The sequence below is a fragment of the Apis laboriosa genome, unplaced genomic scaffold (genome assembly GCF_014066325.1).
Source record: "Apis laboriosa isolate Shangri-la unplaced genomic scaffold, ASM1406632v1 scaffold9_cov152, whole genome shotgun sequence".
Taxonomy (NCBI): domain Eukaryota; kingdom Metazoa; phylum Arthropoda; class Insecta; order Hymenoptera; family Apidae; genus Apis; species Apis laboriosa.
In genome coordinates, this window is record NW_025224966.1 from 5,406,377 (window position 1) to 5,422,337 (window position 15,961).

General features: G+C 41.5%; 2 protein-coding genes across 8 annotated transcripts in view; both read left to right on the forward strand.

Annotated features, from left to right (window-relative positions):
- Nucleotides 1-9,465, forward strand: part of LOC122719877 (pituitary homeobox x) — a 34,936-nt gene extending 25,471 nt beyond the window's left edge. For all 7 annotated transcript variants that reach the window (XM_043946105.1, XM_043946102.1, XM_043946103.1 and 4 more), the window contains one exon: nt 8,665-9,465. In XM_043946105.1, the coding sequence (XP_043802040.1) occupies nt 8,665-9,462 (798 nt within the window). In that variant the 3' untranslated portion in view covers nt 9,463-9,465. The remainder of the gene's footprint in view (nt 1-8,664) is intronic.
- A 244-nt stretch (nt 9,466-9,709) lies between these two features.
- LOC122719878 lies at nt 9,710-12,153 on the forward strand. The gene has a single exon (XM_043946110.1). The coding sequence runs from the start codon at nt 9,724-9,726 to the stop codon at nt 10,021-10,023; it is 300 nt and encodes a 99-aa protein (XP_043802045.1). The 5' UTR covers nt 9,710-9,723; the 3' UTR covers nt 10,024-12,153.
- The last annotated feature ends 3,808 nt before the right edge of the window (nt 12,154-15,961 follow it).

The following is a 15,961-nucleotide window of genomic DNA, read 5'->3' on the forward strand; positions in this document are numbered from 1 at the left end:
TCTCGCAATTATCTCATCGCGAGACATCGATTCGATGAATCTAATTAAGCCATTCCGTGTGAATAATTTCCAATCGATAAATTAAAAATTAGCACGTCGTTACGATGTTACGCTCTGAAGGTATAACCCTGTACATTTTCTAATCTTTCTAATCGACAGTACAAAGTTGAAAATAGCGCAATTTTTTTTTATTTCTTTCGATAAAACTTAATCAACCCAACGATTTAATTTATCGGAATTTATCGATAAAAATATTCTCCAATCCGTAGAATCTTCTGCGAGTTGCGAAGTCGTTATGCACGAATATTAACAATGCATTCACAAAAGGGATTCGATCGAAAAATTAATAAGATATCTTCGATGATTGCGCTTGCAAAATTTGAAGAGGAAAAAAAAATTCCCGTTCCTCGTAAACCCTTTCGTCGGGAGAACACGTAGCAATCGTCGATTCGAATTGCATTAACGACGAAAACAGTCCGTGACCGTTGGAAGAGGCGAAAAGAAAAGAAAAGAAAAAAAGAAAGGCAAGGAGAGGAAAAAAAAAGGAGGAAAAAAAAAAAGAGGATTGAGAGAGGAAAAAAAAAGAGAGAGAGAGAGAGAGAGAGGAGGGTGCATTGAATTCGACGCGAATCGATAACAGGTGCAACGCAATGAGCCGTAACTATTTATAAATTACAAAGGAATGGAGGAGGCACGAGAGCTAGCCGGGACACGGCATTAAAAATCACGTGTTCCGCTTGAGCTCATAATCTCGTATAATCTTTTGCAAAGTTGTTAATACTCGCGGCTTACGGGTGTTAATTTAATATCCATACAGGTACGCCAACATTGAATATCCGAATCCCACTGGCTGCAGCTGTACAGTCCACTACCACAACGATAAAAAAAATCCATAAAACTGCTCACACACCAAGAGAGGAGGCTGGTCGGCCTTCCCATTCCATGTCGTACTCTGCCTCATATGCCGTTTGTATCGTTCAGTGTTGCCCTCCGGGCCACTTTAATACAAACGATAATACTCGCTTCCGTCGTTTTGCGTCCTTTTTTTTCTTTTCTTTTTTTTTTTTTTTTTTTCTTCCACCCCCTTTCTCCCTCGGCCGTCAAGAATTCGTCCAGGCTGTAGTTAGTTTATCCAGATTCTTTTTTCCTTTTTTTTCATATCTCTTTTGAAATCGTGGAATTCGTAAAAATTGCGATGTGATGGAATGTGATGAAATTACATTCCACTTGTTTCGTTCCAGAAGTTAGTTCGTAGTAAACGAAGGAGAAGAATATTTTATCGCGTGGAATTTTAAAGAATTGCGTAAAGAGGAATGGTAATCATCGTTTGCTAAAATAATGACGCGTTTAATGATATTGTAATTTCTTATCTTTTATGCGACTAAACAACAGATTTTATTGTTTTTATTTTTTCTTTGATTCTTTTTTCTTTGTCTTATTCCCTGGAGAAATATTTTGGTGTATATATTTTAATTCCGTATCACTTCTAAATTCCTTTTTACTGTTTCTTTATTACACGTAGATTGATAATGATCGCGAAATTTTTGAAATGATAATAAAACCATTTCGTTTAATCGAACTTTCTCATTTTGTTTAATTGAAATTTTTGTTGCGTAATTATTACGTAACACGTAATATTTTTAGATTAAATATTCTTCATTTGTTTTAGCAATGAGAAATCTATAAAAACTTTAAATTTTTAACTTGTATCAGATAAAATCGGACAATCGAATAATAATTTCGCTGTATAGCGATAAACATAAACTGATATAAATAGAAATTCGTCCGTACAAACGCACTGGTCCACTTCAATTTTTAATTTCATATTCTAATTTTTAAAATCATATTGTTAAACGTGATAATTTTTAGATATTTAATCGACAATATGGCGTTTCATTAATTAATAGATTAGATATATATATATATATATGATAATACATCTTTTCTATCCTTCCTTTTCCATTTTCCAATTTCGTACAGAAATTGAAATCGACGGATGAAAGATGGAAAAATTTGAATTTCGAACATTCCTCGCATAGTTTCAAAACTTACTTACTTTAACAAGCAAACAATTTATCAAAGGTAAAAATACATACTTTAATTATTTAATCGAAAATCTTCCCCTCGAAATAACAATTTTATAAAATTCCAATTCTAACAATTTTGTAAGATTCCAATTACGATTTCGGTATTCTCAATATTCGCTTCGACTATTCTCAATTACGTGAAAACGCTTTCAAACTATTCGCTAAAACAGATCCTACGATGTTGCCTCCCGGAAAATTGTTTCGTCGTCTTGGCTACGATCCAGCCACCGTGAAACTTGTCTCGTTGTACCCTGCGATTTTCCAACTTCCGCCTATGCCGCGCAATTCCACCACGGACTCGCTCAAATCCGATCGATTTTTAAGAAATTCTCACCTTTCCCTCAAACTTTTAAAATCTTAATCTCACCGCTTACGATCTTTCGCCAACTGTGTCCATTCTCGTTGCAAAGAAATTGGCAAATTTCATCCTGGTGACTAAACATAACCGGCAACAATCGGATGTACCAGACAAACGTGTATACATGCAACAAATTTTCTCTCGCAAATTCGCAATAAGATTTCTCGCACGATTACGAAATTGGACCATGACCAAAGGCGATTTCCCTCTATATCCAGTCCCGACAATGCTATTTCTCCTCTCACGCAGTCGCATATTCATAGCGATCCGTGTGGATATACGCGCGCGTGCGCGACCAAGCGTGTACACATATTCGCGAGAACGCGATACAAGCACGAACTGGCTCCCTCTGCGTAGGACGTGGCGATTCTGGCTGATCCATCTCGCCGTTATAGTGAGATTTATGGAGACTGGTACTGTTGCAAACCGAGACTGGCTGCTCGGAGGGGCGAGAGGAGCGAAGAGAAAAGAAATAGAGAAAATATGGGAAGAGAGAGGAAGGGATTGTACGAAATGGTGATCGTAGAAATTTGAGAATGGAAGAAAAGATTAATCTGTCGAGTCGACGAACGAAAAATGTTTGCAGCAATGCATCGTGTTCGTGCGTTGTTTGTTTCTCTAATCGAGAATTATTAAATAAAACCTAGCTAACTTATTCATCAAATCGAGTGTAAATCGATGCAAAAACGGAAACAATCGAGCAAACGAGGATCCCAAATTGTCTGGAGAAATGATCTGGTCGTAAAATAATGGTGAAAAAGTGTCTGAGAGCGCGGAAAGGTATCCAGACAGATTTTCACGGTCTCGAAATCCTCCCGAAGCTGCCGGATATCCGACCAGGTTTCGTGGAATTTATTTTTAACGAAGTACCGTCTTCAGACATTTTTCGCCCGCCAAGAAATAACCGTATCCTCTATCTCGTACCTCCAACTACTACTACTTGATAAAAAACGAATATTCACCTATTTTTTTCTTTTTTTTTTTTTTTCACACGAATATATTTGAGAAAGCAAAACTCTCTGAGAAACTGCTCTCGACTCAACTACGACGTCGACAGTGTTTATCCAAGGAATTGATTTCCATTTCCAACGTAACCATTCTCAAACGTTTGCTTTTTACTTTTCATTGTCTCGATCGTAAAATATATTCTCACCTTACCAAGTTTCGGATTGATACACTGACCAGTAACAAGGTATCCTTCGAACTCGTCCCTTAGTCCCTCTCTTATCACTTAACTCATTCTCTCTCGTTTTTTTCGAACGAAAACACGAGTATACTGTTCTGAATATTACCGGATAGAATATACGTACAGTTACGCAGTTTTCCCTCGTGAGAAGAATAGATAGCGTCTTGGAAGAGCGATGCGTGGATGGACCAAGGGGGTCCCGTGGATTTCGAGGTCGTAGGTGTGCGCATATGTCGGATGGACGGAGGGATGGTGGATAATATAATGATGGCGTCGGCTGGGCAAGGAGGGGCGGGGCTACGAGGGGATCAATATTATCCTCCTCCACCTCCACCTCCGCGTTTTCCTCCGCCGTTCCCCTCTCCCCGCGGCATCCCTACGCTCTCACTCCCTCGTTCCTCCTCGTTCCTCCTGCCCTCCACCACCATCGCCGTCTCCACCCTACAACCGTCGACCTTCTCTCCCTTCTACCGCCGTCCCTCTTTCGCCTCCTCGTCCTTCTCGACGTCTCCCGTCTTACGAATCGAATTGCTCGGCCGGCGAGACGCGCCTCGGCTACGCTCGATTCCTTCCTACGTGTGTGTGTGTGTGTGTGTGTGTGTGTGTATGCGAAAGCGCACATGGCGTGTGCATATGTGGCCTCGAACGAGAGGGATTGTTTATCGTGATACGAGGTACAAGCGATTCGTTGATCGCGAATTATGCACGATGTTGTTTTTCGTAGGTTTTTTCGTAGGCAAAGATTCGAGATGTGTTTGTGAATGGAATGCACAGGATGTTGAGATGTATTTCATTCTTTAATAACGGAAGGATTCTTTCGATTCGATTCCAGTTTGGAAATTTATTCATTTTATTGGAATGATAGGTGTGGAGGGAAGTTTTAGGAAGGTATAGAAGGAAGGAAGAAAAATTTATAATTATTTGATGAAGTAGTGAGTGAAGAAGTGAAATTGGGATTTGGAAAATATTCGTATGATATTTTTTTTAATCGATTAGGAGGTATATATTCATGATTGTAAAGATGTAATCGTGTACATTCCTTTTTTCATGGCTTTTGTTTTTAGAGAGAAAGTAGAACGAGACGGTACAGGTCAGACAAAGGAGTTCTTTCTAGAATTCACTCGTAACTCCTTTAAGAGATTGAAGATGCGTAACAAGAAGCGAATATAAAAGTAAAATGAAAAGTGTAATGAAAAATATTCGTATATTTCGCTATTTGACTTTATCCATACGACATAACATAAGTTTTACGTCGTGTCATTCGTTGCATGATTTTTCCAAGTATCTTTCGATACTCCTCGAATTTACAGAAAAGTTTGTTCAATTTTTAATCGAATCTCAACACTTGCAAACGCTCTGTCTGTATCGTTTAACGAAAATTTCAACTAACAACGCATTTACATCTCAAACCGACGATGTTGCCGACCAACGATCCGAAAAATTTTCAATATCGCAAATTTTCAATATCGTCATTGTCGTTGCAACGAACATACATCTTTTAAACGCGATTGATCCACCTGTATCTCAAACAGGCGGAAGATTGACGTGATCGAAGCAAAAAGGAGGGAAAAAAAGGAAAAAGGGGAAAAAATAGGGCAACAGCGTGGCCACCTCGTACGAAACGAATCGCGCTTATCCGATTGTTCAGTGGCCGTTGCTAAGTCGTGGGATTACCCTGTATGGGGCAGCGTTTTCGGGGGTGTCTATATAATGCCGGGACGTATACGGAAAAGACGACGAAGGGGTGCGGAGAAGGCAGAGAAGCTACAGCCGGTTGGTGGGGGCTTGATTGATGAGCTGGCCCCCGGTCACGGTCTCATTACATTTATATAAGCTTTCGTAGATTGAGCCGTGCACGGAAGCTTACGCGGTGGCGAGGGGTCGTGATTTGATGAGGTTTTATTGCTCGGATGACGTGACGGGGGCCATTGTTCAAGCGGTTGTCGAGTGGAAAACATTGGATTCGATTTATCGTTCGACTACGAACCTCGCCATTCCAGAAAACTTCCATTAAGCAAAAATCGAACGGGCGATCAATCACAAGCGAAACGAGTGAACCGTAATTGGAATCGTGTGTTGTTAAAAACGAGAGGCATCACCGGATGCGTATTATATTAATCAGAAATTATTTAATTATTAAAAGTAATTAATCAGAATCTTATCTGTAAAAATATCTCGTTTCGGTCCCGTCTTAATTTCACTTTCTTTTTATTTAGGGATGCGACTTGGATCGATTCGAATCTTCGAAAACCCATCCCCCTGTTTCGCGATACAAATGGCCGCCGCCATTGCGGTTTGACGCCGGTCAAGATCGTCGTTCGAAAATTGGCACGGCTAATCCGAGGACTTCCGTCGTCCGACCGGCTCGATCGGAAAGTTCATTCATCAAGCTTATGAGCCGCGGCGAGCGTCGCCTCGAATTCAGCCGCGCCTGTTAAAGTTTATGGGCGCGGTCTTGTGTGTATACGAAACGACTCGCGCGCGCCTTCCGAGAGAGTTTATTGATTCTCGAGCCACGGCATCTTTCGGCCGCCGTTCTGTCCTATCGAGTTTACTCCCCCTCTTTTGGCTTACCGTCGCCCCGTGTCATGCCTACGGGGGTCGCTTCGTGGAATCCAATGATGTTCCTTCCTCGGGAAAGGAGGAAAGTTTCCTCGTACGAACCACGAGGGGAAATATATATATATATATATTTTTTCATTCTTTTCGTGAAATTCATAGGGGAGGGAAAAATCGTATCTTCTTTGAAATTCGATCCTCCTCCTCGAGATTGTTGTCGACTATTTTCGTGGCGCTTGACAATTCGAGAGAACAATGGACAATGACGATGAATTTTGTGATGAAATTGCGTATGATTAAATTCAGAATGTAGGGTGTTGATGTATTTTTGGAACACTTTCAGAGGATCGAAAAATAGAGACGTTTCCAATTGAAAATTACAAAATTACTTGTCTTCGTAATTCAGATAGATAGATCGAAAATTCCTCTGGAAATAATGGAAAGAGACGCGGGTTCTAATTCCTTCGAAACGGTGGAACAAAGATCTCCGTTAAAACTGGTAATCCATCCGAGCCGACGCGTCATAACGACGCGTATAAGAGAAGCGCGGCGCGGTTTTCGAGAATAATCGGCAAAAGGGAGGGCATTATTCTTCATTAGCCAGTCTTCTTCCCCTCTTTCAATGACTCGTCGCGCCTCTTAGCGTTTCCACGGCGCGATCGTGGGATCCCATCCATCTTGCCGAGGATCCTCCAACCTTCTATCTTCCTTCCTTTCCCTCCTTCCTTCTTTTTCACCGCCGACCTTCTCCTCGCCCCTCCCCCTCGCTGTTCCACCATCGGTTGTTCCAGCGCCGATTGCCTTTACAGTTACGCGAGAGCGGCGTGTATCCGGGTGCAACCAGCCGTATAATTGTCGGGGCCAAGCCGGGTCGTGGGCGTCGTGGAAAAAGCAACAGAGGGGGAGAACGAGGGGATGGCGTGGAGGAGGTTGAAGGGCGAATGGGAAGAGGGTGGAAACGGCTGACGAGCGACTCGCCCTCGCACCCTTGGCGCAGTATCGAACGCGGGAGAGGGCCGCCTTGAATTAACGCCATCATATTTCAGGATGGAGGAGCTCGCCGGGGTTTTCTTCCCATTTGTCTCGAGACTCGGCCGTCTACCGACTGGAAACCTAACAACGCTTTGCCCCGTTTCCACATGAGTAATACACATGGCTGAATACCTGGGCCCCACGTTGAAGTAGAAATCTGGTGAAAAAGGGAGAAAGACGAGGAGAAAAGAAAAAAGAAAACTTCTTCGTTTCGATGAGACCGTGATATACATAGCTGGGCCCCACATTGAAATAGAAATCTGGTGGAAAAGGGAGAAAGAGAAAAAAAGAAAAAAGAAAGCTTCTTCGTTTCGATGAGGCCGTGATACACATGGCTGAATACCTGGGCCCCACATTGAAATAGAAATCTGGTGGAAAAGGGAGAAAGACGAGGAGAAAAGAAAAAAAGAAAGCTTCTTTATTTCGATGAGGCCGTGATATACATAGCTGGGCCCCACGTTGAAATAGAAATCTGGTGGAAAAGAGAGAAAGACGAGGAGAAAAAAAAAGAAAGCTTCTTCGTTTCGATGAGACCGTGATATGGCTGGGCCCCACGTTGAAGTAGAAATCTGGTGGAAAAAGGAGAAAAAGAAAAAAAGAAAAAAGAAAGTTTCTTCGTTTCGATGAGGCCGTGATACACATGGCTGAATACCTGGGCTTCACGTTGAAGTAGAAATCTGGTGGAAAAGGGAGAAAGACGAGGAGAAAAGAAAAAAAAAAAGCTTCTTCGTTTCGATGAGACCGTGATATACATGATTGAATACCTGGGCCCCACGTTGAAGTAGAAATCTGGTGGAAAAGGGAGAAAGACGAGGAGAAAAGAGAAAAAGAAAGCTTCTTCGTTTCGATGAAGCCGTGATACACATGGCTGAATATTTGGGTCCCACGTTGAAGTAGAAATTTGGTGGGAAAAGGAGAAAGAGGGGGAGAAAATAAAAAAGAAAGCTTCTTCGTTTCGATGAGGTCGCGAAGCAGCGACGATGAAATTCCATAGGAGAGTATAAAAGGAGAAGAGAGAGGAAGAAAAGGAGGAGGAGGGATTTTCGTGGTGAATTTTTTTCGTGGGCGGTATAGCGGGTGCTTTAGATTAGTTTGGAGAAACGAGGAATGATGTTGATGCTCGATTAAGTAAAGAGGGATTCGATGGGTAGGCGCGGTTTAGATAGGAGAATTTTTCGGACACGGTGCAATTGCCTTTTCAACGAGACGTATAATTGTTTCACGAGTGATAAGATAAGATAAGATTCTACTTAATTGTTGTATTTAGAAATGTTTTCCGCCGATTCATTGCGCGTAGTCATGATTTTTCTCGATCCGAGATACCGATTTCTGGTATACTCGATATATTTATGATAATTAAAATAAATAAATAATTCCAACGCGTCGATTCGTATCGAAGAGAAGCATGGCGTTTGAACAACGATACGATTCTTCTGTTTCAGGTATGGTTCAAAAATAGGCGGGCGAAGTGGCGGAAACAGACGCGGAACGCGAACACCGCGGCGGACACGGTTGACTTCAAGCCCGGTTTCGGCGCCAGCCTGAACAGCTTCATCGGCCAACCGTTCGCAGACCCGGACGCCCTCTACAGCTCGTACAGCCCGTACAACAACTGGGCGGCCAAAGTGCCCTCGCCTCTGAGCAGCAAAAGCTTCCCCTGGGTGAACACCCTGGGCTCGGTGGTTCCGACGGCGTCGCACCACCATCACCACACCCAAGTCAGCCCCGTCAACTGTTTCAACGCCGCGGCGACGTCCGTGGCCGGGAACCACATGGGCGGGATGTCCGTGTCGGTCGGCCAGGCGGCCACCTCCATGCTACCCGGAATGGGTTCCGGGCTGGGGGTGGCCGGTTCGCCGGTGGCGGCGACGGGGGCCGCGTGTCCTTACGCGGCACCGGCCGCGCCGCACCACCCTTACGGGCCATCCGTGTACACGCCGCACCACAGAACAGCGGCGGCTCCGGAGAGCTGTACCGTGATGACCTCGAGCAGCATCGCCTCCCTCCGATTGAAGGCGAGGCAGCACAGCAGCGGTTACAGCCTGAGCGGGAACTCGTTCAGCATGGACAGCACGCCGGTCTCGGCGGCTGGCAGCCCCGTTGGGTCCAGGGCTCCGTCCGTGGGCGGTGGCCCCCTGTCGGCGTGTCAATACGCGCTGACAACGGCGGGCGAGGGGAACCCTCACTCGCCGAGCAGCGCGGAGGCCCACGTGAACGCGACGGCCAGGGCCCAAGTCTGAGGCGAAGCGGGGGCTACGTCTAGCCCCCATCACCACGCTGTAACAGGGAATTCAGGTAGCTCCCTGGCTGGTTCCGGGAGCTCGTTGGGGGGTGGCGGCCAAGTGGTGGCGCAAGTGGGAGCGGCAGCCGCGGCCAACGTGTCAGGCGGCCAGCAGAGCGACAATCAGCTGAGGGCGCAAGAGTGACCCAGGCCTAGGTCCGCCGCCTCGCCGACCCTGTCGTCGACCCCTTCGTCGACCACCTCGCACCCACCTTATCTGATGTACGACGAAGACGGGAGCACGGCGGACCAGAAGATCGAGGAGGACGGGAGAGGCGTGATCGAGGCGGGAGGGATCGGCGGCGAGCGAGTGATCGCCGCGTCCGGTGGTATAGGCGTCGGCGTCGGGATAGGGATCGGTGGATCCGGGACCGCTCCCGGGGGGGGCACGGGATTGGCCAGTTACTGGCAACACGCGACCACCGCCACCGGTTACTGGCCCTCGTTGCTCGACTGTTGGACCACCCCGTCCATCGCTTCCGGCTCTCAAACCCTCTCCCTGCCGCGAGACGAGAACTGAGAACACCGGCCGTTGCCAAGATGCCAGCGAGATGTCCTCGCGAGTAATTCTCTTTTACCTGGATATTTTCTCTTCGAGGCCTTCTTCGAGGCTCGTTAAGTATTATTCTTTTTCCCTTCTTTGTCACGTATATACGTATCCATGTGTATCGCATATATGTATATGTATATATATATATATTTGTTCGTTCTTCTTTTGTCTCGTTTAACGTTTCTATTTCGTTTTTTCTTTTTTTTTTTTTCGTTTTTTAATCTTGTGAGATGATTTTGCGAGGATTCACGGCATTCGTAACGTGACTTTACGCGCGTACGTTGTTCTTCGCTGATCGATCTTCACAGATCGAACGTTTAATGGTTATTTAATGGCAGGATTTAACTGTATTCTTCCCAGTGCAAAACAGGTGAATGGGATAAGAGATGTACATACGATTGTAAATGCACGAACGATCGAATCGAATATATGGGTATATATATATATATATTATATATATAAAATATTTAATGTTTCGAGGTGCATGTTTCATCATGTAAAATGAACGGAATCGCAGAGAACAATCTCGTAGATTGTCACGTTTCCTAAGAAATTGGTTGAGAATCAAGGAATTCTTTTATTTTTCTCTCTTTTTCTTTCTCGCATTTTTGTTGAAAATGCGACGTATTTGACAAATACTCGAGCCAAAGTGCAATATTTCCGATTTTGATTATCGTTTTTCTCGATAAAAGAAAAAGTCACTATGAAAAGTAATGATGATTTGTCGGAGCAACGAGCTTTGTATTGTCGTTAAAAAGTTTATCTTTACGATTAGTTCCTCGTTGAGGAACCACGGAATATGTATCGTGCGTTTCGAAACAGAATTCAAACGAAGGCAACGTCGAATTTCGTTGCGTACGAAAGTCTTTCAGAGACTCGAAAAAACGAAAAAAACAAAAAAAAAAAAAAAAGGATAAATTTAATCGCAAATTAGAGAAATAACGAGAAGGGAAAGATAATGAGATGACTAATAAAGGGAAAAAAAAAAAAAAAAAGATCCAGCGCGGATCGAGATGTACTCACTATCCTGTAGATATATGTATAGTAGACGCTGATTTTACGCGGTTCGTAAATATCTTTTAGAATTGTTATATTGTAATGATGATAATAATAACATTACCCAACAGAATACCAAAAAAATAAATAAATAAATAATAATAACGAAAGAAAAATATAAACCATACAGGCTGTATGTAAATGAAAATGGCCACTGTTGCTGCGTAACTCGCAGATACGGTGGTACTTTGTACAGTGTACGAGGAAAGAAATCACTTTATCGACTATGCGTACGTTATAAATACTATTAATAATTATATTGAATAATTATAAAGAAACAAAAAAAAAAAAAAAAAAACTGTATTCGATATCCTTGCAGGGCACGTGTAATTGAACTTTTGGAGTCCATCGATTCATCATCCTCTTCGCATTTCGTTTATTACTTCATTAAGTTCGATCACGTCTACAATTGCGCATGACGGAATTGCGTGTCGTTATTTTTCATCGACTACTGCATAATATAAAAATTGTTAAATTATACGAAATTGTTCGACGAAAATGGAATTTGGACAGGGTGTCGTGTTTTTTAAAACAAAAAATAAAACGAAAAAAAAACCAAAAAAAAAAAAAAAAAAAAAAAAAAAAAAAAAAAAAAAAAAAAAAAAAAAAAAAAAGAAAAACAAAAATGTAAATCATACAGTTGTAGAATTGAAAATGGCATATCACCAGTTAATAGATGTAAAATTTAATGGAAATGGGGAGGGGGAGGGGAAGGAAGAAGGGGAGGAAGGGGAGACGAAGTGAATCGATCAACTTCGAAAGTCATGATGCAGGCATAAACGCTATAGAACAAATAGTGACGTAAGCTAGATTTAAGGAACGACCGCTATTTTGTATGAATCCCAATGTCGTACAAATGTTCGTCGTAATCACATATCCCAGTTCCCGCGGTGAGTGATTTGCAAATGCCCGCGGAAGAATGTTTCTCATTCCGTTCTTCTCAGCCGTTTCACTCACTACGTGTAAACGTTCCTACTGGGCGATATTGAGCGCCGAAAGGCCCCGTTTGTAATCTAGTCACAATAAAAATCAATTCTACTCTAAGCGAAGTCGTCGTAGTCACTTGCTTCACCATCACCTGTCTCGCTTTCTACGTTTTCTACGTTTTTTACGTCACGAGAAATAATTGATCTAATTGACAATTGGGAAAATAGTTCGAATAATTTTTAATATATTTTTAAAATGATTTCTTCTTTTTTTTTTCCCCCCCTCCCCCTCCCCCCTCTCTTTTTGAACGATGAAATTGACTCGACTTTTGAAATAAAATTGACTCGAATTTTTTTGAAATTCGTGAATAATAAATAATCGGTCGTGAATAATAAATAATGGATAGAGTCGTAGAGTAATTTTAGAAGAGACTGGAATATATATTCCACGTAACTTCTGTTTTTATTGGTTATCTCTAGCTTAACATTTGCTTAACAGAGGAAGCGTAAAAAAAAGTTGTATCAGAAGAACAGGCTTTATCATGATTTATATTTGTCAAATGTACTTCTTTGAAATTGCGTACGTTGCGACCACAAAATCTATTTTCTCGTCGTCTATCTAATAATGATAATTAATCACGTTATTTCAATTTTACGGAAATTAAAAATACGAATTACACAAATTTATTTATATTACACAATTGTTCATTGAACCCGTTCATTAACCCCCCTCTCTTCTCTCCACTTTTATTTTATTCATTTCAACGGATCACGATATTCGATCAAAGGCTGCATCTTCAACGCAAAATAACATACCAATTAATGCATCTTGAATATGTTTAATATCTTTTAAAGAGTGACATCATCTATCAGGAATAAAGATACGGCGTAATTCGATACATTATATACAAATAATATTTTTTTTCCTCCATCTCTCTCTCTCTCGCTCTCTCTCTCTCTCTCTCTCTCGCTCTCTCGCTCTCTAATTACACGGTTCCTATTGAATTAAGACGGAGGCCAGGGCAATGAATTTCGATCGATGATTGGGCTATTTATCGGTAGTTAGGCCTCCCGTATTACACCCTCTCGGACGTTGAGGGAGCATCGATAACCTTCGGAATCTACATGCATACCGAGCGTGTAACGTGTTGCATTATGGTGGTCGGGGAAAAGCGATAAATTATGCACCCTCCTCGGTGGCACGCGAAGGGTCGCCCGGGGATCCCCTCGTCCCGCTAAACTAAACTAAACGTATATTACGATGATCGTCGTGGCCGTTAATGGCACGGCACAGTCATAAGATATTGCAATCCGTATGTTACCAATTATATACACGGATAAACGGATCGGCCGTTTCAGTCCATTTAAAAATCGGAGGCATTTAAAGATCGTCGTTTCATGAAAATTTCAAAAAAAATTGAGAGTTTGAGAGATTTTGCGTGCGGAAAATGTGTTTGCAATTTTTGTTTAACATTTAAGAGGAAATTATATTATATTGTTCGAATTTGTGTGAATTTATTTATTAATTCGATAGTGGAAGAATGGAAAAAAAGAAAAGGAAAAAGAAAAAAAATGAAAGGAAGATAAAAGGTGATTATAGAGGTTTACGATTAAGATAATAATTTTATAAGAATCCTGATATACATTGAAACATTTATTAATTATTATAGATCCAATGTACAAAGAGTGTTTTATCTCTCTGCAACTTATCTTCTTCCGTAATCTTATCGTTTCAACTGGCGTGCGACATACTTATTCCAAAAATCTCCGCGCAAAATGAAGTTTTCTTATGAAATTCTTTCTTTCTCTTTCCATTCCTTAACAACGTGTTTCAACAAAAATAATTTCAACCAACAGCATCATAAATATCTCAAAATTACTTTGACTCGTTAAAAAAACTCGTAATGATATTGCCTAATCCTCAAATAATTATCTAATCCTCAACAGAGGCGCACAATGAAAAAAAAAAAAAAACGAACAAAAAACAAAACAGAAAGCGATCAAAGAATCATCTTTGTCGAGGCAAACTCCATTGAAGGAAACTTTTTTTTCCTCAAGCAAAAATAAAATCAAGATCGCTCTCAAAGAACAAAAGCTAATAAATCATCTGAGAGCAATATTCAAACGTCTCTTTAGACCATTAGGTAAGATACGTAATAAATATTAAATAAAGATTCTTTAAAAGTATATTTTAAAATATTCTCCACATTTCCCAAGACGAGGTGCCCTCCCTCGGCCGTAAAAAAACCTGGTTAGGAGCGTGATCATCGACACAGGCTTAGGAGGAGTCGCAGTAACTCCCGAAACTTCGCCGTCGCTCTTTCCTTTCGACTGCGTATCGAGAATCACGGGAGGAGATGGGAAGAGGAGGAGGAGGAGGAGGAGGAGGAGGAAGAGGAGGAGGAGGCACGCGGAGGAGACCCAGGTCCGCAGAGATTCGAGGATTTAGCGATGGAATAAAATCGGTATACGGCCTCGTGAATATGTTGTGCCCCCGACACGCCTCGCGTTTCCCCCGAGGATCGCCGAGGAATTCTGACGTTGGGAACGAATATCGCAGTTGTTCGCCGAGGACCATGAATCCGTTTCCCAACAGCTGCTCGTGTCGTTTTATTCGACGGTTGCTCGGGATATTGACTGCGAGACGGAAGTCGATCGCGGTGTGATTGAAGCTATCCAGTGAAAGAAAATGGAAGGTGAGGCGAAATTGAGCGAATTTATCGCGAATTTATTTATTTATTTATTTTTTTCTCTTCTCTTTTTTCACTACACAATTGAAATTTCCATGCTGTACTATTGCAATTGTAACTATTTATTATATACTTATGATTTGGAATTGTTGTTATTAAAAATTTTGTACCTGTAAAATTATTATAAGTTTCAAACTTTAGAAACTTTAGGATCTAAGAGATAAGTTTTACAAAGAGTTTTGAAGTTTATCATTGAATGCGATTGAACGATAGAACGAGAGAGAAAAATTTGCATTTCAATTCCCGTTCTGACGATCTGACTACAAGCGGTACAACGTAGTTTCTGACGGTCGTAAAACTTTTCGGCCGATTCCGTAGCAACAGTTAAATTAAGAGGTTGAGCGCGAAGAGGTTGTCGATGAAATCTGGGCTCTGTAAATAAGACGCGAGTAAACGTGGCGCGTTAAAGTTTGTTCACGAAATTCGAAGGTCTAGTTCCGTGCCGGTTCGAGGCGTCATAAAATTTGCGAAGATTACTCGCGTTCGAAATATCAGTCGTCTGAGCAAGATAAAACGGCAATTAATATTAACTTGAGCAACGTGTCTCGCATAGGGTAATAAAGATACCGTGTCCCGTATCTCAACCAACATCACCGAGAAACATTATCATCGCTCGTTTCCATTGGCGTAGACTTTGATCCCCGTTTACACGACCTTCGAATGTCTGAAAGCGACGTTGCGAATCGCTTTGACCAAGATCAGTGATGTCGAAAACGATCGTCGATTAGCTCTTTTCGCTTCCAAAAATTCGAAGTAACAATGTTTCTCTTTTTTTCTTTTTTTTTTTTTGGATTTTTATCTTCGATTTTCTTACGATACAGTTATCTTCTTTGAAGTAATTCATGTATATTTTTAACATAGCGCGATCGTTATTTTATCAAAATTTAAAAATGATCATCGTATAAAATATTAATTTATAAATAATTTTTTTTTTGAATAATTTTCGATCGAGTCAGTTTCGATACCTCGCCTTCTGGTTATAAATTTTCATCGTAAGAGTAAAGAGTAAGATAAAAACTTCGTATCAATGTCACAATTTATTTACTTTTCTAGGAAATTCCATTTTTTTTTTATATATATAGTTTTCAAGAGTACTAAAAAATTAGACGTATATACATTTCGAAACGAAAGATAAGAAAAAAAAAATAAATAAAAGGTTGAAATTTCTGGATCGAA

Bases quoted from the DNA above. Each gene is read 5' to 3' on its own strand.
- LOC122719878 (XM_043946110.1), top strand. From the start codon at position 9,724: ATGTACGACGAAGACGGGAGCACGGCGGACCAGAAGATCGAGGAGGAC.